Consider the following 23,902-nt stretch of genomic DNA (forward strand, 5'->3'; position numbering starts at 1 on the left):
ATATACATCTAAGGTATGATCTTGCGTCTTGCAATGCATTGTAAGCAAAAAGGTTGTATGAAGTAAGATTTCCTAATCGTACTATTCCAAATCAAAAGATATTTCAACGAATGGAGCGACGTCTAAGGGAAACCGGTAGGCGATCCCACTTATTAAGGTGTGGAATATGCTTTTATTTGATCGGATATACATATCTATAAATCCTTTACACTTACATTATAATTGATAATTGAAGATGATTTTTGCACTACTGGTCCTATCTGATTGATTTTCACCATTTTAATAGTATGTTTTGTACTCAACATGAGTGCGTCAAGCTTGACCTATCTACTTTGTCACGACCAGTCCTGTATTTCTCTCCCTGCCCTTAATTTTTCTTTTCTTTAATTTTGCACCAATAACTTCTTTTGGATTCAGTTTTCTTTTCTGTCTCAAGCTGCCAACTAAATTTGTATTATCTAATAAAGTATACGCTGTCACATCGGCATTAAAGTTATCAGTATACAGGATGGGCAGTCTAACTAGAATAAATTCGCTAGCGGTATGGAAAAAATATTTGAGAAAAACGCAACAACACGTTTACTAACTTTTAAAGTAATAATAGGTAAAATTTTTGTAAAAAAAAATTAGTAATTAAGCTCCTGTTCAAAATGAAAATCATGGTAAAATTAAAATGGTTATGTTTAAATATGTTAAAACATTCGGCGTAATTAATTGAATTTCGTTTCTTAACCTTTGTTTTAGTTCTAAAATATTTCCGGATCTTATAGCATAGACTTTACCTTTAAGGCAACCCCAAAGGTAAAAACTAATGGAGATGACCTTGCTGCATATTCGATTGTCTCTCTCCGTCCAATCCATCAATTGCGGAAATAATTATTCAGAAATTGTCTTACAGTAGCAGCATAATGAGTCTTGCTGTAAATAGATTCTTTCGTCAAAATTTCCATTTCCAGTAGGAAATAGTTGTGTTAAATCTGATAGCAATGTATTTTGTAAAAATTCAAGATACCTGCGCACCAGTTGAATTGTTATAAAAAAATATTGAGCCAATTATTCGATCTCCAATGTGTAGGCTAGAAACACATTAGTTTTTGCTTGATGCTATGTATTCTAATCGACCACCCACTTTGGATTTGTTTCGGCATAGTAACGACAATTTTGCCTTAAAAGGAAAAAACTATGCGATAGATATTTGCAAAAACCACATCATCAGATTCTGACTTAAAGTTTAAAACGGTATCTACGTACATCTCCATTAATAGTAAAAGTGGCTTCGTCTGAAAATAACACCCAGTAAGAATTTAACTATTATCAACCAAATTCATCATGGTTTCGCAAAATTTGTATCTACGATTAGGATTATTTTTTAGCAGCTCTTGGACTGGTTTCATTTTAGAGGCTTTTTTTTCTGTTGCTCTTAGATTTTTTAAAATTAAACGTTATCTCGAGCTACTCGCCTTGCCAGAGTGATAAATGGATTCTTCATAACTCAGTAGAATGTCCAGTTTTGAATCTCTCTCTGATGGTTGTTTTTGTCTAGGAATACTTCTTACATGTCCATGAGTTCTGAATTGCTCCTCAATTTTACTCACAGTACTTTAACTCAGTAAGGGCAAATCAGTATTGTCATTAATCAACCTTGTCATTTATCGATATCTAAAAATCTATGCGTACCTACTACTACTTACAATAAGGTCGAACGTCTATTCGCATCAACAGGCCTTTTTATACCGCACTGCGTGCTTAGCGCCTAGCTGCTAAGCCGGTCGCGAACGTTGGAGAATGTTCGTTTTACGAAGCTACTCGCTAGATGACTCGCTAGCCTCTAGGCGCCAAGCAAGCCGCCTATCAGTGCGTTCGCGGCCTTAAGCGTAGTTTACACGAGATAGTAAATTGCGATAGTACTTGTGAGAGTAACTTGTGGAAGTGTTTACACTGAAGCAAATTTTTGCAGCAATTTCTATCGGCAAGTGCTCTAGCTGGACAATACTTGCGGCAAGTGATTTTGGGTGTATACATGGGATAGAGTGATTGGTTTTGCGTATAGACAGTATAGTGTTTGCTAGACGGAAAAATGTCTAGCCGCAGAAAGAGAGCTGCAGCTGCCATTGTTGTCCTTAGTACAATTTTCCAAAAACAACGAAAAAAGACTAGGAAAAGAATTTCGGTGAAAGAATGGATAGCAAGAAGGCCTACTCTTGACGCTTATGTTATTAGATGAGTTAAGAAATGAAGATCCAAACAAATTTAAAAACTTCATGCGTATGTCAGAAACCGAATTTAACTTTTTACTGCATTTAATTGCCGACAAAATATAAAAATTGGATACAAATATGCGTGAATCCATTAAACCAAGAGAACGGTTAGCGCTAACGTTGAGGTTTTTGGCCACAGGTAAGTTTTAAAAAGTTTCAAATACAAATAACTAAAATATTTTATTTTTTTATACAAAACCAGAACAAAACTTAAACATTTTTTGATTTCAGGTAATTCATACCATTCCTTTATGTATCTGTTTCGTATCCCTGTATGTACGTCTCAGCGATAATTCTGGAATGCTGTCAGGCTTTGAACGAGGCACTAAAAAATTAATACTTTAAGGTAAAAATAATAAAACGATTTATTTTTCTTGTTTACCTAATTCTTGATACTGAACAGTGGAAGATGTTTGTGAATGTGACTGAGTCAATTGGGTTAAATGTGGTGGTGATGAAACAGAATAAAAATAATCTTCAAAACTATTGATGAACTGACTGATGTATGTGAGTGTGTTGAGGTAGCTGATAAACTACTTTCATTATCGTCCATTTCGGACATGTCTAAAATAGCTTTCTGAATTATTCGTTTTAATTTCCTTTTATTCTGGTCAAATTTTAAATTTCTTATGAAGCAACGAATTCTTCAAATATATCATATTCATCGGATGGCTTATTAAGTTCGGTGATGGCTTTTTCCATAGCATCATTGTCAGTAGCACTACGTTTCTTTTTTATGCATTTGTTAGTAATGGCAGTCTTGGGCTTTACCTCAGTTGCCTGACTTGACTCTTGCAAATACGTTTCAGCTGCCTTTTCTGATACATCCTACAAAATGTAACAAAAGCTCAACTTTTAGGTACCTACTACAGAAAAAGAATGGAAAAAGATTGCAAAACAGTTTGAAGAAAAATGGAACTTCCCTCATTGTTTGGGAGCATTAGACGGAAAGCATAGTGTTATACAAGCATTTCCTGGCAGTGAAAGTTAATACTATAATTATAAAGGGACAAATAGTATTGTTCTCATGGCACTTGCCGATGCTAATTATAGAATTACATATGCCGATATTGGAGCGAATGGGAGCGAATGGGCAAAGTAACAGCCTTGCAAGAAAATACAATAAATTTGCCTCCCCCAGAGCCATTACCTGGGCGTACAAAGCAAGTACCATATTTAGTCGTTGTCGATGATGCCTTTGCGCTTAAACCATATTTAATGAAACCATATCCATTTAGAAATCAACCTGGTATTAATCGTATTTACAATTATCGTCTCTCGAGAGCCAGACGAATCGTGGAGAATGTATTTGGCATAATAGCAACTAGATTTCGAATTTTAAGAAAACCCATTCCGCTAGCACCGGAAAAAGTAATAACAATGACAAAAACAATATGTGTCCTCCATAATTTTCTTATGTCACGTAACACCTCTATAAATGAATATGCGCCGACTGGTACTTTTGATGGTGACAATGATAAAATGGGAAATTGGCGCAATGAAGGACTACCTAGAGACAATATGTTACCACTTCAAAACGACAATGTTCACAATTAATCAGTAATAGCTAAAGAAATCCGTGAAGAATTTCGTAATTACTTTGTTTCGGCGAAAGGTGAAGTTTCTTGGCAATATAAACATATTTAAAATAATGGTAAAACTTCAATAAACATACATAATTTAAAACTGTAGTACTTTTTTACTTACCAATAAATTAGTCTCGGTCCTTGATGTTATGTTTTGATCAAATATAAACTTAATTAAATCGAAGTATTCCCAGGAACTCTTATAGTTCTCATTAGTACCCTAACCACTTTTCCTTTTTTTAAATTTATTCCACTCCTGGTTTGCTTGAGTGCGGAGATTATGGAGTTTTCGTTGAATTTTAGCACCAGTTAACTTGCACCCACCTTTCAATAAAACGGAAAAGAAATTATAACTTGCTAAAGAACTGTCCTGATTTGTTTAGACCTGCAATAATTTATGACGCAACTACTTGACCGCAAGCTTTGCTACTTGCTGGGAGAGAACTCTCGGACACTGTTTACATTATGCAAATAATTTGGAAGTGCTCTCAGATATAAACTTGCGATAGTTTTACTTGCTCGTGTAAATTAGGCTTTATATGCACAAATAATCCTTATGCCATGCATGATTCAGTATTCACGCGCGTTGGCTTATTATTAGCGTATTTCATCTATAACTCTTTTCGATTCTTTTTTATGGAATAGTTAATATTGTAAACTTTTTTAATTAGGGATGACTGAGAGTGTTATAAACGTAAGAGTAGACAAATATAATCAGAAAGCTATCGGGACTTACACGTGTTATTGTGAGTCAACCATAAAAGATAGACATATGCTGTGATGGGATATTTTTTATATAATTTTAAGGAGAACATTTCCGTCATACATGATTTCTGTGTAGCTTTAACCATTAAGGTTGCACATGCGATGGAAACTTAAGAAATGGAGTAACTCCTCCCGTTTTCTCAACATTTTACTTCACTACTCTGCTCCTATTGATTGTAGCGTGATAACCAGCTCAGGAGTATCAAAAATAATTTGAAAAATACTCGCATTTATACCTGAGATTGGATCGCTAAACTTAATATTTTTCAAACATTGGCATAGGTACATTATTATCATCCACAGGGCATTCTCATTTTAGGCCGAAGAACTTTTGTCTTGTAGCAGTTGATACTGCGAAATTACATTTTCAATTGTATCCTCAATACTACTTAGATTGATCTTACGTGACATTAAAGGTAAATGCTGCATTACTTTAGGCCGTTGGCGGTCGGGAATGTTTTTACCAGAGGAAGAATCACTGGCTTGTTAATCACAATCTTTATCGCGTACACTATCATCACTTCTGATAAGAAATCTTCATAAAATTTCTGCAGTTGCTCCTGCTCCTTCTCATACGACATGATAAGAAAATGAAATATACACTTCTAATTACTTTACGTGTCGATTTGACGAACTGATGATAAACTGACACCTGCGGTGATTGGAATATTGCGTTATTAATTAAGAAACAGGTACGCATGACAGTAGCCACCCAAATAAAAAGGTTCACTAGGGTCGCAAAATGTGTAGGTGCTTCTCAGCTTTAAAAAAGATGCTCGTTTGAAAATCTTTTTTAAATATTTTTAAAACGTGCGACGACGTTATCTGATATCTAGACTCCATTTCCTTGTATCCTACCATTATCAAACGTATAAGTTTCTTCCCTTCATTACTTTGCAAATTCCCCCTTTTCAGGTTGTTTTTGGCGTCCTCTTTTGTCTGATGGTATGGTATCCAAAAATTCAGTGTTTAAGAATTGTATTGTCATTCAAACGTTGTACATGTCTGTACCAGAGCTGGGATTCTAAAATCACGATTCGACACGATTACTCGATATGACTGATTCTAAATAAAATTTTCAGTCGTGAGTGTCTTGCGGATTGCTTAGTTTTTAACGATTTGTCGACGACACGCTTGGGTATATCGTATACACCAGACGATATAGCTTCTTCCTTTTTTAATACGTACATAATGTGACAGCATCCTTTTTTAAACGTATTTGTTTCATTAAATTTATTGTTTACCAATAGTCATACCAGGCATTTTTAGTTATTATATATATTATCTATGATCTCAGGTTTTAATTAGTATATCAAGAAGCTTTCTTAAACATAACTAATAGATTTAATTTGACCCTATTTTCCACAACCCTCAGTTAATAATAGAGGCAGAGGAAATAGAGTTACCATTGAATGGGCAGTTTTAGTACGTATATCAAGATTTTATGCCACATATTGTTACCAAAGAAGCATTGGACAAGATTTAAAATTTAAAATTAGCGAAACTACTACAAGTCAATGGATCCATAAAATTACTGAAATTATTGACAATCACCTTGCTGACCGATTCATTAATTTTTTTAAATATAAGAGATTAGAGAAATTAATAAATTAAACTTTATAGAGAGATCCAATTTCCCTGGTGTTGTAGGTCCTATTGATTGCACACATGTTGCCATATTAAAACCAAAAGTGGATGAACACAACAAGTTTTTGTGATTTTCCATGAATTCAATTATGATTTTCCAATGGATAGTGGTGGTTTTAAACGACAATTTTTTATTTTAAAGAAATAATATATATAGGCATATATAGGCATATATTTAAATAAAAAACACAAAGGCGAAAAAATTAACAAAATAAATGAAAATTCTTAGTGTTTATCAATAGAAAAGGCAATTGACGTTTCCATCTGTCAAATATTAGGGGAAAATAACAAATATATACCAAGAAACCTAAATCAAATCGAATAAAACGAGTTTAGCCGACGATTGAAATTTAGAATCACCCTTCTCGTCACGACTGAGTCGCGATCGAATTCGAAGTCGTGATCGTATCGAGATCGAGTCGTGATTTTAGAATCCCAGCCCAGATAAGCTTCCTTTCGATGTCAGTTATATTTAGGTTCTGAAGTTTCATTTGTTCCCGGATATTTTTATTCTATCTCTCTCGGTTCTTGCGATTCTGGCTAATCTTTTCAACGCATCCATTTTAGTTGCTTCTGCTATTCTTTTATGCTTTTCGTCATTCTCCACGTTTTTCAACCGTATAATAAATTGCTTTTAATTAGTGTTATATACAAGGTTACTGGTAAAAGTATGAGTCCAAAGTCCATCATTTGCAAGATACTTAAATTTTTGTTATTTTTTAGCAAAATCTTAGATAAACACGTTTAAAATTTTTAAAAATAATGATACAAATGGTTTTAAAAAAACATTTGTATTGCTATAAAACTTTAATTTTTTTTAAAAAGTAGTAGTAAACAAAAAAATCTCTAAGACTTTGATAATTAGAACTCTTTTTTCGTAATTATTAAAAAAAAACTTTTCCTTTTCCGAACTTAATCTGCGTAATATTTTAAGAACATCTACACCTTACCTAGCTATGAGACTAATGAGATCAACATCAAAATTTAAAGAACTATGTAAACAAAAAAATCTTTAAAAATAAATTATAAATACCCATATTGTATAAATAAAAAAAAGCATTATACATACCTTTACAGTTGGTGTTCGATATGAGAGCCTTTATTTCTTATACAAAGTCGCACACTATTCCTTAAATGGCTTTTTACAACACTGCTAGTCAGTTGACCTTGAATAATGATTTCTTAGGTCTTCAACATTTAGCACAGGCTCCACGTCAGACACTACTTTTTTTAATTCAATCATAAAATTCCATAGACGTGAGGTCTGGAATTCTCGTTGGGCAAGGAATGGGTTCACCTGTTGCAGTCCATTGATTGGGAAACTGGACATCTAACCACTTTCTTACCGTAATCTTGAAATGTGCAGGACACCCTTCATGCTAAAATCGCATATTCTGTCTATTTGCCAGATCTTTAAGAAGCTTACACAAATTAATATTCTCTTAAGAAATTCGATAAGATTTTCCATTTAAATTGCCGGAAAGAAAATATGGGCCAATTAAATGATCAAACTTTGATTTATCAAAGTATAATGAAATATACACCTTAGCCGTCTTGCCACCTTTTTAAATGTTGTGGGATTCTCTTGGAAATAACGCAAAATTTCATCCTCGTCTTCTACGGCTTATTCGCGTGGTGTGTCCCCATCAGGAAACCGCAATAATGCCGCAATAATGCCTCTTTAACATAAATTTTAAAACGTGATGGCGATACATAGCATTCCTGACGTAGCCTCTTAATCACGTAGAAGTCTTTAGATGGTATTTTTCCCATTTTTATTCCTAAAGTGGAGTTTTCATAAAGGTTTTTGATAGTATTTATAGGAATTTCAATCATGGAAGTACTTTGCAATACCTCCCATAGCTTATTAGTGGATATATTATCATAGTTTAAGTTAACTGCTGACCTTTTCTGCATTATCGGCTTTATACAGAATAGGTTATCAGTACCCGATCTTCTGGCTCTAAATCCACAATGTTCTTCTTCTTCTTCTTCTTCTATGAATTCTACTTTTATTCAATCTCTCAATATTCAATAGTAAAATCTGCTTATTGTACACGTATTTATAAATACAAATGGCCCTATTACCAAAAATGACCGCTTCCTGGTGGCCGCCATTTTTATAGTAGTTGTGTCTTTTTGATGTTGGTCACTCTGAACATTTCAATACTACCAACAAAAGATATATTAAATAAAGGTAATGAAACGACGCTGACGTTTAATCAATCATGAACTTATACATCGTGTCCATTTAGTACTCCCTTCCTCCATTGAAGCTTTATTTTTGAAGCAAAAAATTTTTTTTATATAGAGGGGGTGAGAAAAGCTACATTTTAAAATTATTCTGACATATACACAGTGCTCACAAAAGGCGTGGCAGATGAATTTTATGTTTTGTGAAATGGAACATCCTATATAATATTTGATCTTTGATTTGAAAAATTACTTTCCATTGGGAATTGGCATTGGCTTTATGTCCATTCAGATATTTATTAAAGTTTTGTGTTAAGGATGTTATCATATTCTTTGTGCCATTTTTTAATAATTCTGAGAAGACTCCCTCTGGTCCGCCCGACTTTCCATTCTCTACTTTGCTAATAGCTTATTTTACCAATTCTACTTAGATTTGCATTTATTCTCCTTAAATGTTAACTGGTATTTCTTTTTACATACATTGTCTTGTTGTTTCTGTTAATAGTGCTATATATACTGTTTCCTTATATATTTTGGAATGATACTTTTCAGTGCCCGTTGATCTAACTCTATTAATAAATCTCCACGCTTCTTTACATTTACATCAGGGCAAACAAGGGATCTAAAAATCTTCCATAATTATCTAGTTTAAGCCAAAACTTTGACCAACTTTGCGTATTTTTAAATAGTTTAACTGTACATTTTGACATCATTATCTTAACAGAAACCTTTAATCATGCTAATTTAAACAACACACCCTTTGCAATAAAGAACTATAGTATGTTATACAATCACGGTGACTACAATAAAAATGATGGGATAGTAGCTTATATACGTTCTGATGTGCAGCATAATTATAATATTGTACAAGTTGGCATTGTAAAGGTTTTGGAAGTTCTTGTACTCTATGAAAACAAACAAATTCTTATAACAGGAATATACAAATCTCTACAAATAGAAAAAGAATCATTTAATAATAGTTTGCTCATATACTTGGACAAATGTAAAAAATTAAAAACACACCTTCTAATAGGAGACATTAACATGAATTTATTTAACATAACAGATCAAAATATTGAGAACTACAAAATATTTTAGCGCAATTTCAGTTTAAATCGTTCATAAACAAAATCACACGACCTAGATCTAGTACTTGATCATATCTTTTTTAAAGGTCAAAGTACATTACTAGAAAATTCCAAATCATTTGTTTTTCAAAATCATATTACTGATTACTACCCAGTAGCATTATTTGTTCCTTTTATACAACATTTTAATGAAATAAAACCAGTTCAAATTAATTATACTAACCTTAAGAATGATTTGATACTAGAAACATGGGATCAAGTTTATGCCACAAATGATGGACGTGCAAGTATGAAAGTTTTTGTAGATAAACTGCAATTCTATTTAGAAAGGAATACCGCGGTTGTAAAATTTAAACAAAACAAAAACCATTTTCGGAAAGAATGGATGAACGCTAATCTACAAAAAACTATTATGGAAAAAAATAAACTATACAATGACTTACTTCAACAACCGAATAATATAGATATTAAAAATAAATATAACGCATATAAAAATAAATTAAAAATCCAAATAAAAAATAGTAAGAAACAATATTTTCAAATGCAAATAAACCAAATTTCTTCGTCAAAATCAAAACTTTGGGACTGCATAAATAAAATTTGTAATAAAACTAAATCAAAGACTGAAATACGCCAAATAAAAACAACAAATAGTAATGTATATACTGAGAAACAGACTATTTCAAATGAGTTCCATAACTTCTATAGTGACCTAAGTGAGAATCTTGCTAAAAAGATTAAAAACTTGCCAAATTATAAGAACGACATTCAAAAAATTAAAAAAGGAATGACAAATTTCTTAACTAAATTTAATGTATTATCAGATTTGCAATTTGGTTTCAGGTTTCAGGGAGGGAAGATCTACGCAGGATGCAATTAAACTTTTAACATCACAAATATTAAACTCCGAGGCAAAGTTTTCGATTTGCTTAAAAGCTACCTTACAAATAGAACGCAGCGTGTTGACTAATGGAACCGTAAGCAGTGAAAGAGATGTTAGATATGGAGTACCCCAGGGAACTGTGTTGGGTCCTTTACTTTTTACGGTTTATGTAAACGACATGCTTAAGCTTAAACTAAATTTAACGCTGGTTAGTTTTGCAGATGACACCATTTTACTCTGTAGATCAAAGTCTTGGCAAATTATAACAACCCAATTTAAAAAAGACTTTGTGGAATTAAAAAACTGGTTTCAACATAATAAATTAACTTTAAATATACAAAAAACTAACTACATGTCTTTTGCAACTTACAGAAGTTCCCTTCAAAGGCTTGGCAACATTAAGATTGGGGATTGTAAAATACCCGAAGCAACATCTTTTAAATATCTCGGTATTAAAATTGACAATTTGTTAAAATGGGACCTTCATATCGTTGAAATGGTTCAGAAGTCCCCTTTTCCCCAAAATGTATGTAGAGATTTTTGGCAGAGAGAGAATATATCCCACTGATAACCTCTTTTCTGAAAGTAAGATATTAGATTTGCGCAAACTCTATTGTTTAGAAATCGTTAAATATATAAATAAAAACAAGGTAGAGTTAAATATCAACCAAAATTCATCTACTAGACAAAACAACTTGGCATATCCAACTACGACTCGTAAAACTCATGGACAGAGGAGCTTAAAATATTTTGCTCCGAGATTATATAACATGCTCCCAAATGATATAAGGATGGTTGAAGGCTTTAACTCTTTTAAACGCAAAGCCAAAAACTGGATATTTTAGAAGAGTCGAGAAGTTTTTAATGATTTAATAAATCTTAAATATATCCAATAGATGCTTTTTATTTCAGGGTGTTTTGAAATATCAACTTACAGGCTTATATTGTTCTGAATGTAACTTTCTAACCCGGTTATAGTCTGTTTACCCAATAAGAATATAATTACCTAAATTTGACATTTACCCGATTATGTAACCACAAATCACGCACAAGTGCTTATAGTGTGCTTCAGTGATATTTCTAAACGTTTATATTTTTTATTTATTATATTGGTTAATAAGTATATTATGTATATTGTTTAATAAACGTTATTATTATTATTATTATTATTATTATTATTATTATCTTTTTCCACCTATGTATGCATCATTATTTTATAATATTAAATATTTAATATTGTAAAAATTCATATGTAAACAATAAAACTAAATACGGCAAATAAAATTATACGAATTGGTTTGCAAAATGTTATACTGCTATTAAATATTTTATACCAAGTAACCAAGTTATATATTTTTTATTTTATTAGACATAGAAGACTCTTCTTACATATCAGTCTACAGCAACACAGAAAAAGAAGCAGAATACACTGAAAAATATGCTTCTTTACCAAGACAAATTTTAAGAAGTTCTACTCCTTTGAATGGGTAATCTTAAATAATTAAATTAATAAAATAAAATAATTTATTTATTCTGTTTTGGTTATAGCAAGGTGAGTGAAGAAAACTCACAAATCCAATCAGAAGAGTCTTTTGATTTATCGATAGATGGGGATTTTGAGTTTACCGGTAAGAAAATGTATTATTGTATGACTTCAGCTCTTATTTTTGGTAAAATTTTAGGTGGCAACTATAGTAAAAAGGAAAAAGAGAAATGGAAACATGCAATCGAAATGGAAAATAATCCTTATTCTAAAGAGAACATTGAAAGGCGAATAAACAGATCTGGCAGTGCGGCTGGTTCAATGTAAGTAAATTATGACTATTTTGTTGTTTTTTGTTATCGGCTGAAATATTAAGATATACTTATTCTGAGATGCCAAATCTCTAAGATTTAATCAATTCAATAGTAATTAATCTTCTGAAGTCATTTTATTGTTTATTAGGATTGATAATAAATAAATAAAATTCATAGGATGGCCAAGATATAAAAATTTTTTATAAATAACATAAGAGAATGTTTTCCAGTTTTATATGTAACGCCTATGACTACGCTTAAATAATTATCCCGATGTCATTTACAAATAAATGATGAAGATAAATGCGATTTTCGGGGACAATCTCGTAATTTCTTTTCAAGTAGATTGTATTATGTTAAACAATACACGATTCCGAGATAAGATAGCGGCTTTAATCAGCCCATAATTACCATGTACCTTGATATTTGGATTTTGCAGCAAATCGAGGCTTAAATCAAATTTCTGATTAATTGTTGTGGAACTGATACGGTAGTTAATAGTTAAACGGTTTCGAAATAATGTCGAAGACTTTGATTGAAGTTTTTTCTAGTGAGAGTCAAAATCGTATTAAGCCGCATATGTGAGTACTTTTAATATTACACCGAAGATGAATAACAAGAGTTCGCTTAAGATTTGGCAATAAAATATAATTACCCATCATTAAAAAAAAACGCGAAAAAAGTTAAAAAAAACTGTTACTTTTTACTTATAACTCATAAAATTATATTTTTTTTGGAAATAATTATTTATTCAGTTTTAAAGTATATACTATATAGTATCTTAAATTCAAATTGAAATCAGGCTAAATTATTTATTTTATTCTTGCATTATTCAAAGCTGCAATATAAATTATTGAATTGATAATATGACATTTCGTCTTTTAGCGTTCATCATTAACTTCTTTTTTCTTATAGACGTCATACTGTATTATTTAGATTTAAATACTACCTTAATGAGTACAGTTTAAAAGAAGAAATGTAAAAATGGTGAAAAATTAAGAATGTTTATCGCAGTGAAGAAAAAAAGGAACAAATCTTTAAATTTAAAAGAAGTGATGTTTTAAGAACAACAACGAAGAAAGAATAATTTAAAAGAGGTAGAGTAACTAATATGATCTACATCATATCCAAAGCCTAAAGAAAACAAGATACAAAGGCTATTTATGCAATAAAAGTTAATGTTTTCATTTCTCAAATTTAAAATTAAAGGTAATGAATGACCTAATAAAACCCTAGAGATAATATTACAGAGTATTAGAAATAAATGTAATATCTGGAAAAATCTATCTTTCACATAACTGATTTGGTGTGGGGTTTATATTGCAGCGTTTTTACCATGCCTTAGATATGAATTAAAACACTTAATGTACAAAAATAATCGATTTATTGACACTTGCACTACTAAACACAATCACTTAAGACTAATAGAAATATTTATTTACTACTATTTATGTCCGATTAAAATATCGCGACGATATTCCGAAGTGAACTGAACTAAACCGAGAACTGGCCTACTAGCGGCGACGCGGCTCCTTATATACTCGGCAGACCACTGTTCCAGAAGATTCTCGGTATATATCCACACATCTCCAGAGATGCCGCGCGGTGTGCCCACTTGCGTGATTCCCGAATGAACAAGAACAGCTGATATTCACGGCGTTTGTCGATATCGTTACACTGCCCTCTCCCTAAGCTCGTTTCATCCCGAAATGATTCCAAAGATGGTGGATGTCGATATCGACAAAAGATTCCTCTTGCAACGCTTTTCTCCAGAAAACAACGTTGAGAAGAATAACGGACACCAGAACATCTGTAGACCTAAAGACCATTTCTAACATGCTAAGTTTGGGAATTGCTAGACTTCTCAGTTCCTCGGCAAGCAACTCCTTCTTTATAGAACACAAACGTCCTAAACGTCCTGATAGGTTAGCTTCGGATGTGACGCCTCTTTGGCAATCAGCCCACCTCTTGAATTTTTCCGAATTTTCTGCGGAAAACCTCAGCTGTTCCTTTACACGTTTGTAAATCCTTCGTCACACAATGTTCCAGACCGTACTCAGCTGGAGCAGTAAACAGGTCTTGCTGCACTTCATAGATCCCGCAATCTTGACTCTTTTGGCCAATAGAATGATGGGTCATAAGTTTATCGAATTCATGCCATTTACCTTCTTATTTCAATAAAATTCACTACTTTTTAAGAAATTTTCCTTTACCTCAAGTGTCTCAGCACACCTAAATTAGGAAAAACACAGAACATTACATTAAACTAAACACCTGGACATTTTTTGCGAATTAGGAAAACATATTATTTTTCTCCATGTAGTCTCGAAGCGGTAGTTTCGCTTTCTTACCGCCGTCTATATGTCGAGGAGTAGAATCTTTTTTGGTGTTCTCTTGACCGTCCGAGCGTTCAACGATTTGGACTAAAATCGGGGAACCGGTTTTATCCGGGGGAGGGGGGGGGGCTAGAAATCAATGTGCTTCTAGCGGAAAGTCCTACTTTGATTGGATTTTCTGCAGCTCAGCGCCTTCGTTTCATAATAGGGAGCCAGTCGGTTAAGCAAGTTTTATGTCTCGGCGGCTTTTGTATTCTGTAAAAAATCATCCTTGATGGCTTCAGACCCAGAGCACCGTGATCATATGCGTCCTTTATCCTATCGCCGGCATCTTTAATCAAAATGCGCCCTTGATTGTGGAGAACAGTAACATCGGTTCCTGGCGGGCAACCAAACTTCAGATCGTTGAGATGGATCAATCGATAGGAGGATCCATGGGAGATGGAGTTCTATTCTCATCAATATTCGAGTCGGAGACTCGCCTGTGCTTTTATGAATGGCAGATCGATAAGCCAGTAGGAGCACATGAAGAAACATATCCCAGTCTCTTTGGGGACGAGAAACAACTTTGGCTAAATACTGATTAATGGTTCTGTTCATTTGTCCCACCCTGCCATCTGATTCCGGATATGGGTGTAATGCAGTAGTTCTCATTTTCTTGATTCTTAGATGTTCTTCAGATATTCTAGAAAAAGCTGGATTCAAAACTTTATCTCTGGTCTAAATATAGCTCCAAAGATAATCGATATTCTTTTATTAATGCGTCGGCGATAGTAGAGGCTTCCTGGTTTCATACAGGATACGCCTCAATCCATTTGCTGAAGTAGTCCGTCATGAGAACGATATATTTATTCCTGCTTCTGATTGGGGAAACGGACCAGCAATATCAGTTTTCTTTTCCTTTCAAAGTAACTTCCCACGTTGTACTGATGCATCAAAGCCTTCTGATTTCTCTGTAGCACATTCTCTTACGTCTGCCTTGCTATTGACGGAGTAAAATCTTTTCTTTACTTTTCGCCGGTTTTTTGTTATTCCAAAATATCCTCCTGACACATCGACATAGATTTCCTCTAGCAACTCGACATTTTGGCATAACGATTTGCCTCATTTCCTCCTTGGTCAACTATTTTCTGCCGCAAATGTCCATCTTTGAGAATTGGGAAGTTGCATTGTGCCCAACACGACTTAACATTGGGAGAATACTTGGCTTCTTTTCCAAGTTGGTTTCTTCCCTTCCTTTATCCAGGTTAGGACAATCTGGATTTTGCGATCTTCCTCTTGGTCTCTTATGCACATTTTTATAACACAGCACAAGTATCATCAACGCTGGTGGTTCTTTACAACTTAGCATCTTTCTCCTCTCCCCACTGATAACGCTTGTAGTCCTCCAGACAGAGTCTTCTTGCCACGTCTTTTTGAATACAGGTCGACGATCGCCTCTTCCCATCGACCTTCTTTAGTTTGGCGGGGGTGGAACTAGCGCCTCCTGGAGAGTGTTATTTATGTGACCTGCTTTGTCACAATACTTCAACTTCCTAATAATCGACTTAACCGATTCCGCGTCCTCCCCAGGAATCTTGTTCCTTCCTGGCCCTTGTTCGTATTCTTGGCAGCTTTGGATTCAAGGTCTTGTGTTACTGCATCTACTAGCTTACGTGGATTCGCCAGTAGTAAGTACTGCCTTATTTCACCATCGTGGAGTCCATCGACGAATGCTTGGACTGCCAAACATTTCATGATTCTTTCCGGGAAATTTGTATATGCCAGTTGAACCAAATGTGCAATGTCGGCTTCAAATTCTTGCAAAGACTCTTCGGTCTTTTGGCACCGATTTTTCAACTGCGTGTAGTAGACATGTTCCAATTGTGGTTGGCCCCAACGAATTTCCAAATGCCTTACTACACCTCTTACATCTCTTGTTCTTCGGAGGACATTATAAGGCCTTCTCTTTCGATGACCAAGCATTTGCTTTTGAAACCGCTTCAAAATGCCGCTGATAAATATTTCAGGATGTAGTACCATTAAATTAAAGCGGTTTGAGGCGCATCAGTTCAACAGATTCCGTAGTACCACAAACTTCGTTCTTATTGTCTACTGCTGAAGATCTACAGCTCAGCTCATCGATAGTGTTGACATCCAACGTTACAATTTTGTTTTGAACTTCCTGGATCCTGAATCCTTCCAATAATAGAAGAATTGGGTAACACTTTCAGTGTACCGAGCGACTTTAAGTCCTTCAGACCAAAGAGAAACCGATAGGTTTCTCTAAGGCCGTTGGCCTCTGGTAACCCCCGGTGGGGCATGACGGGTCCATCAGGAGACCTATATGCACAACTGCCTTGGCAGCCCACTGTTTCGTCAATTCAATTCAATTCAATAGAAGAATTTCTTCTTTTAATTCGTTCATCTTTTCTAAAATTTTTTTTTTCAATCTGGCAGAATTCTTTTTTAGCTCACTTTTTAAATTGGCATTATTTTCCAAAACCTTGTTTTAACCTGGCATAATTCTCTCTTAGGTGGCACAGTTTTCTTCTAGTTTTGCAGAATTTTCCAGCAATTTAGCTTCCTGGCTGGTGGGATTTTCTAGCAATGTAGCTTCAACAATGGCAGAATTTTGCAGTAACTTCTCTTCCAGGTTGGCATAATTTTCTAGAAATTTTTTTCCCCTTCCTTCTCCGTCTTGTAATATTTGATCGATATCGCTTGCATCAGTTAAAACAAAGTTGTCCAGGTCATCGCCTTTCTCAACTAAATACTCGACGCATAAAAATAGTCAACTGATTTATTTGCACACTTGCATTATTAAACACAATCATTTACGACTCCTAAATATTTATGTACATCGTGTTTATTTAATAGTATTTATGTCTGATTTAAATGTCGGGCTAATATTCCGAACTGAGCTTCCACTGGACCACAAAACACAAATAGAATTTTAGAATTTTAGCAATACAAAATATTACTATTCTACATCGTAAAAAATGTAATAAATAGCCAGTGCGTGCATGATACTCAAAAATTAATATTAAAGAAAAATCATCTACTGCATATAAAGCTCTCTCCAGTAAATATGATTTCAAAGCATTGCGAAATCGAGGAAAAGATGTCAATGATTTAATTTCCAAACGCAGATGATTGTGCATTTTTTTAGCTACGTAAAGAATAGAGCTTTTTATTAATTCTGACCTTGGGATTGGCACATAAAGGTCTTGCTCTGCGTTTCGAAGTGAATAATTGCGAGATGGTCTATTAGAAATTTCTGATATATGCTTGCGAACCAAGCAAATATATTCAAGAATGAATAAAGATGGAAGAGTTAATATTTTAAATCTTTTAAATAAGCTCTTTTTTGTAGTTTAAAAATGCGATCAAACTGAGTCGCACAGCATGTGCTCCAGAATGGAAGGGCTCAAAAGGATGAAGATGGGACTCAAAAAGGGCATAATACACTGTTCTTGATGACGAAAGATTTAATTCCCTGAAAACTGATCTTATGGCAAAACAAGCTGAACTTAATTTTTTAGATAAAACATCGATATTTAATTCCCACTTTAAAGAGCTGTCAACAATAAGTCCAAAAAATTTCACAGATTCAATAACGTCCAAGCTGGTGTTGCTAAGTACAAAGGGTTGGATAGTACCTTTATAAGATAAGACGTTTAAGATAAGAAGTTTTTGAGATGTTTAAGCAGAGAAGATTCGAATCTCACCACGATTTAATGTTGATAAGGTCTTTAGCAATAGTTGCATGAAGTGCCGCAACATCCGGATTGCTCCATGTAAAGCTAGTATCATCGGAAAAGAGACAGATTTTGCCGCTAATGTTAAGATGTGCCATATCATTAATAAACAGCAGAAACAGAATTGGGCCCCGAACTGAACCTTGAGGTACCCCACATTCTATTGGTCTGCTAGAAGACATGGTCGTATTAACCTTTACAAGCTGACTTCTATAGCTAAGATAGGACTTAAACCATTCGAGAGGCGTTCCTTTGAACCCATAGTGCTGTAATTTGTTGATCAAGATAGAGAAGTAATTTGTTGATGAAGTATGGTTTACACAATCAAAAGCCTTGGAGAAATCACAGGAAATAGTTTCTGTTGAATGATGATTGTGTATACTAGAGTAAACACTGTTAAAAAGGGAGAACATAGCATCATTAGTGCATTTATTACTCAAGAAGCCAAATTGATGGGGAGTTAGTATTTTATATTTAAACAGGAATGATAGCCTTTTTTTAACCAATCTTTCTATGATCTTCGATAATGTTGTAAGAAGAGCGATTGGACGATAATTTGAAGCTTGCTCTTTATCTCCTCCTATATGCAATGGAATAATTATTGCAGTCTTAAGGCAGTTAGGAAAGACCCCATTTTGAAATAATTTGTTAACTAGGTTTCTTAGATGGTTTAAGGTGTTATCAGGCAGATTTGAGAACATTTTTAGAGTAAGACCATTTGTACCAGATGTTAATTTGTTCCTTATTTCATTTATTGTACTTTGAAGCTCTGTTATTAGTACATGGGTAAAAAAGAAACTCAGTAAGTTTTCATTAGAGAGATATTAAAGTGGATCATGAGAAGGTGTTATAGTAGTTATTAGGTTTTTAGCCACGTTTACAAAGTAATCGTTAAGATTTTCAGGTGAAGAGGGGATAATGCTAGTTGAAGAAGGCTTATTTCTTAAATCGTTAACAATAGACCAGGTTTCATTAGCAACGTTATCAGAATTAGCCAGCCTGTTATTATAATAAATAAGTATCCTTTGCGTCTTTTATTGCTTTTCGATATAATTTCCTGTATAGCCTTACATAATTATGAAAAAATATGCTGTCTGAAAATTTTTTTAGGTATGATAAAGAGCGCATGCTCCTTGCAAACACACGTAAGCCTTTAGTAGACCAGGGTTTATGATGCTTAATTTTGATGGGTCTATAAAAAAAGGACTTTCGCAATACTTGATAAGGTCTTTACAAATCTAGAAAACTTACCATCGATATCATCAGAGATAAGACCCCAGTCAGCTGTGTGGCATAGATTCTTGAACTTCAAAAAAAATTTTTTACCAAAAATACGGGCTAATTTACGAAAATTATTTTTGCTTAAAGTGTCAATAGTAAATCTGGCCAAAACAGCTTCATATTCAGAAAAACCTGAATTGAGAACAGTACAATCAACGAAGTTCAGAGTAAAAGATGACACGATATAGTAAATGGTGCTGGAACTATTTTTATTAGGAACTAAGTTATTCTAGTTGGTGAATTTACATGCATTGGCAAAAACATTGACATATTGATTCTTTTTAATTGTAAGAAGGCCACTGTGAAATATGCCGGAAGAATTTAAAAGCTTTATTTGAAAAACTGGTAGAACCATTATTAACTAGGATCTGTTCAAAATTATCGATGAATATTATTTCTTTTATTTTCTTCATCATATACCATAATCATTAAGTCCTTAAGCTATATTCAGCCGACTTTACTTCAGAATATGCAATTGTGAAATACTATTTTAGCATTGCTGAAATAGTACTTCACAATTAGTTCACACAATAGTACTGATTCGTTGGAACCAATTTAGAACACATTTTAAAAAAATTTAGGAAATGTTAAAAATAATCAAGAGCAGTTAGGTCCGGTTAGTGAGAGAGCCAAAGATTATTCCGAACCAAAAAAAGGATGTGTTTTTGGGATATCATGCTTCAGAGAATCATAATGTGTTGTTATATAGTCGTTCTGTAGTGTGTTAGGTAGGAAGAAAGAATAACAGAAATAACCTTAATATATGTCAAAAATAAATCAGTTTCTAAGTTGCGGCTTATATACACTCTTCATACAGAGTTTAAGTTAAATCGGATAAATAGAAAAGAAATATATATAAAAGATGTTGACATTCTATTCAGAGTCATAGTAAATGCCTACAATAAAATATGGTGGAAATAAATGGCAAAAAAAGAATTATCTTAAATTGTCAATAAAATAAGCTCTACTCAACAAATCTGTTATACTCCAGCGATATTTTTGATGTTCGATTAATCTATGTATTAGAGGTATGCTGCTTAATTTAAAAAAATAACTATGTAATGCATTCTTATAATACCAGAAATTGCGTAAACAAACACTTAGTTACTGAAAAAATTAATACAAATTTGAACAAGATATTTAAACTATCTTGCACCAATCATTTTTAATTTAATTCCAAGTAATATCAAGAGTGTTTATAGGTTCAAAACATTTAAAGAATTATGTAAAAACTTTATTTTCGAAAATAGAACAAAACTTAAAGAACTCTTCGTCTAGGTTAGATTTTTGTGAAAGTGAGTTAGGGTTGGGGGTAGGATGATGTGTATTCATTTGTATGTTTTGTTATTGTGGCTCTTGATTTTTGTAATGGTTAGGGTATACTTTATTAATTTTTTTTTCGTAAAAACAGTTAGGAACACATGCAGATATTCGGTTATCTAGGTGCATAATTTTGTATGCCTATGTTATGCATTATATTTATGTATGTGGATATGTGAAGTAAATAAATATATTAAATAATAAAAAATCCCAAAGAAAATTTTGTGCGAAAATCTAAACCTATTTATTTTCGTTACCTATTTTTATTTCATTAAACATAAAATATATGTACATCTAACAAATTTTCTAACTTTAAAAAAAGTTACTGAGAATATGATGAAGAATTTGCAGGTTACAACGAATCGAATCTTACATATAATAACTGTTAAACATGTCGAATTATCCAGATTTTCTATATAAAAATTGACTATTTTTATTTAATTAGTATTTCCTTCTTCAAAAGACACTTAAATCAACTTATTATTAATTCGAACCTAATATGACCAACCGTATTTTTTCGATTTTGGTTCATAATTCTAGTTAAAATAGACGAAATTTGAAAATATCTTCCGCATCAAAATTTTATTTTCATATATAATAATAATGCGAAAACTAATTGTTGCATCTTTTTTAAAACCATTTTTTAGTGACCAAAAACAAAAGAATTGAAAGATAGCTGTTTACCAAATCAATAGCAAAAAAGTACCTTCGTCATGTGGCCTTAAAACTTAACATCAAATATTTGTCAAAAGTCATTAATATTATCGTAAATAAACCACAAATACTAAATTTCAACCAGATCGGAAAATAGCCAAAAACTCATGGTAGTCACATAACCTTAAAATTTAATATGTTAAAAGTTATTAATAATAATTACCTCCTATAAAAACAGCAAATACCATTAATTAAACAGTATTTATTGAAGGCATTTAAATGTTACCATTTTCTATTTGCACATAATCTGAAAACAATCACTTTTTAAATGCTAAATTTTCCTGACAATTTCCCATTCATTTTCATTATTAATATTATTATTTTCCCAGGGTCAGTTCGATATTATTGTTCACTCCACTGGCTCCACTCATTTTATGAATGTAATGCGAGTTGACTCATCCAATCAACTCAAAAAACGAATTATTTGGATGTTTGTACTATTGCTACAATCCTGAAAGTTAAGTATGTGTTGCAAAAGTAAGTGTGGGATCATGTAATGATGTTTGATGTTTTCATAAAGTACAGTGAAAAATGGATAACACTCGAAAAGTTCAATAGTTCAAAAACTATTAAAATTGGAAAATTTTATTTATTATATTACTTAAAACCTGAAAAGGTGAATCGTTCAAATGGAAAAAACATTACACATATCAGGAACACTCCAAATTTCAATGGTTAAATTTGGAGTGTTCCTGATAAACCCAAAAAAACAATTTTTTCCACGACCTTTGAAGAAAGGAATAATCAAAAATTTATCAAAAAAATAGGTACAATTTGAGCTCACGGCCAGAATTCAATTTTTAAGTTTTTAAACGACTTTTTTATTATTCATCATCCTTTTTTTTACGGAATACGCAAATGCAATACGCAATACGACGTCCTTTGGGAGTTGATTCCATAGACTTGTACTTCTCCTTCCAAGCATCGTTTTAAGTCGAGTAGATATTGCGGGTATGATGTGTAGGTGCAATGATATAGGCTAGTTCGTAAGAGCATTTACCGTAATGGTATTGATAAAAGAGATTCAAGTCCATTACCTTTCTTCTATGCGCCAAATTGTCTAAGCCTCTAGCAATCTCTGTATCTCCTATAAGATCTATGATATAATACTGTACAGAATCAAGAAGCTTCGAAGTTTGTTTAAGTGCAGAACTTCACATGTGAGAGCAGTACTCAAAAGATGGACGAATCTGAGCTTCATAAAGCGTTAAAAGCTATTACGGAATATACAAGATCCAAGTTTTTGAAAAACTACGTTAGCTATTCCCGCTACATGGTCATGCCAAGATATATTGCTTCCACCCTCTATACTTAACAAGCGAAATGCCGAAGACAGCGGCAAAGCTCAGACATAATAAGGCTTGGGGCGGCAGAGGCAGCCTTCTTTCTAAATACAGCAGTCTGAATCTTACCTGCGTTAAAGATCGGCATCAATTGTTGGTACGTACCTTGTACCTACGCCTATGGCACTGGGTGTCAGCGAAAGTCATCTGGTTGAGCGACTCAAAAGAAGACACCAATTTACTGTTATCAGTAAAGCTAAAAACTGGATTAGAAGTTTTGTCGAGAAAGTCGTTGTTATATATCAGGAAAAGACTAGGGAAGATGCTTTCCTGAGGGACACCAGCGTCAATTTGAAATCTCTGCGAGGTCAAGCCAAGCAACGAGAGTTGGAGGCAGACAGTTTGTTAAAGATTTTGTCATACCAGACCCCGAATGCCTTAGAAATATCCGGAGATATTGGTGGACTCCAGGTATTTCAAAGTTTGCTGATTGAGAAGTTTGAGACGGAAGAATATTTCCTTCAAAAGAAGCCTTTCTTGACAAAATCGTTATTATTTTGGCTTGTGGGTCTACGCTCAAGTTTGGTGCGAACATCTGACCAGCAAGGTCTGTCTTTTCTATTGCGCTCGTAGCAATGGAACCATATTGCCTAGTCAATGATGATATTTTTGACCTACAAAATCCTTGACCAACTGCTTTTGATGCAGACCATAACGATCTTGATAGAATTGGGCAATCGAGAAAGCTTGGTCTTTATTCTCTCATTATATTTTTCTTTACTGTTTTTCTGGATCGGTCGTCTGCTTGCACGCATTTCTCAAGGCAACAAAGTTAAGACGGTTTGCGGGTCTTGGGTCTTGGCGCCAATTGCGATAAACAGCATTTTTGTTGCCTTAAAGTAACTTTTATCGCACACAGTCAAAAATATAAATTTTTAATTTACAAGAAATACGAATTTTCGAGTCGGGCGTGAGGCTTATAAAAAAGCAGTATACAAGTACTACGAAAAA

General features: G+C 33.4%; 1 protein-coding gene across 8 annotated transcripts in view; it reads left to right on the top strand.

Moving 5' to 3' along the window:
- The window catches only part of LOC126743472 (uncharacterized), a 134,681-nt gene that overhangs the window by 91,331 nt on the left and 19,448 nt on the right, over window positions 1-23,902 (top strand). For all 8 annotated transcript variants that reach the window (XM_050450564.1, XM_050450561.1, XM_050450562.1 and 5 more), the window contains 3 exons: window positions 11,790-11,907; window positions 11,969-12,048; window positions 12,103-12,226. In XM_050450564.1, the coding sequence (XP_050306521.1) occupies window positions 11,790-11,907; window positions 11,969-12,048; window positions 12,103-12,226 (322 nt within the window). The remainder of the gene's footprint in view (window positions 1-11,789; window positions 11,908-11,968; window positions 12,049-12,102; window positions 12,227-23,902) is intronic.

The sequence above is a fragment of the Anthonomus grandis genome, chromosome 13 (genome assembly GCF_022605725.1).
Source record: "Anthonomus grandis grandis chromosome 13, icAntGran1.3, whole genome shotgun sequence".
Taxonomy (NCBI): Eukaryota; Metazoa; Arthropoda; class Insecta; order Coleoptera; family Curculionidae; genus Anthonomus; species Anthonomus grandis.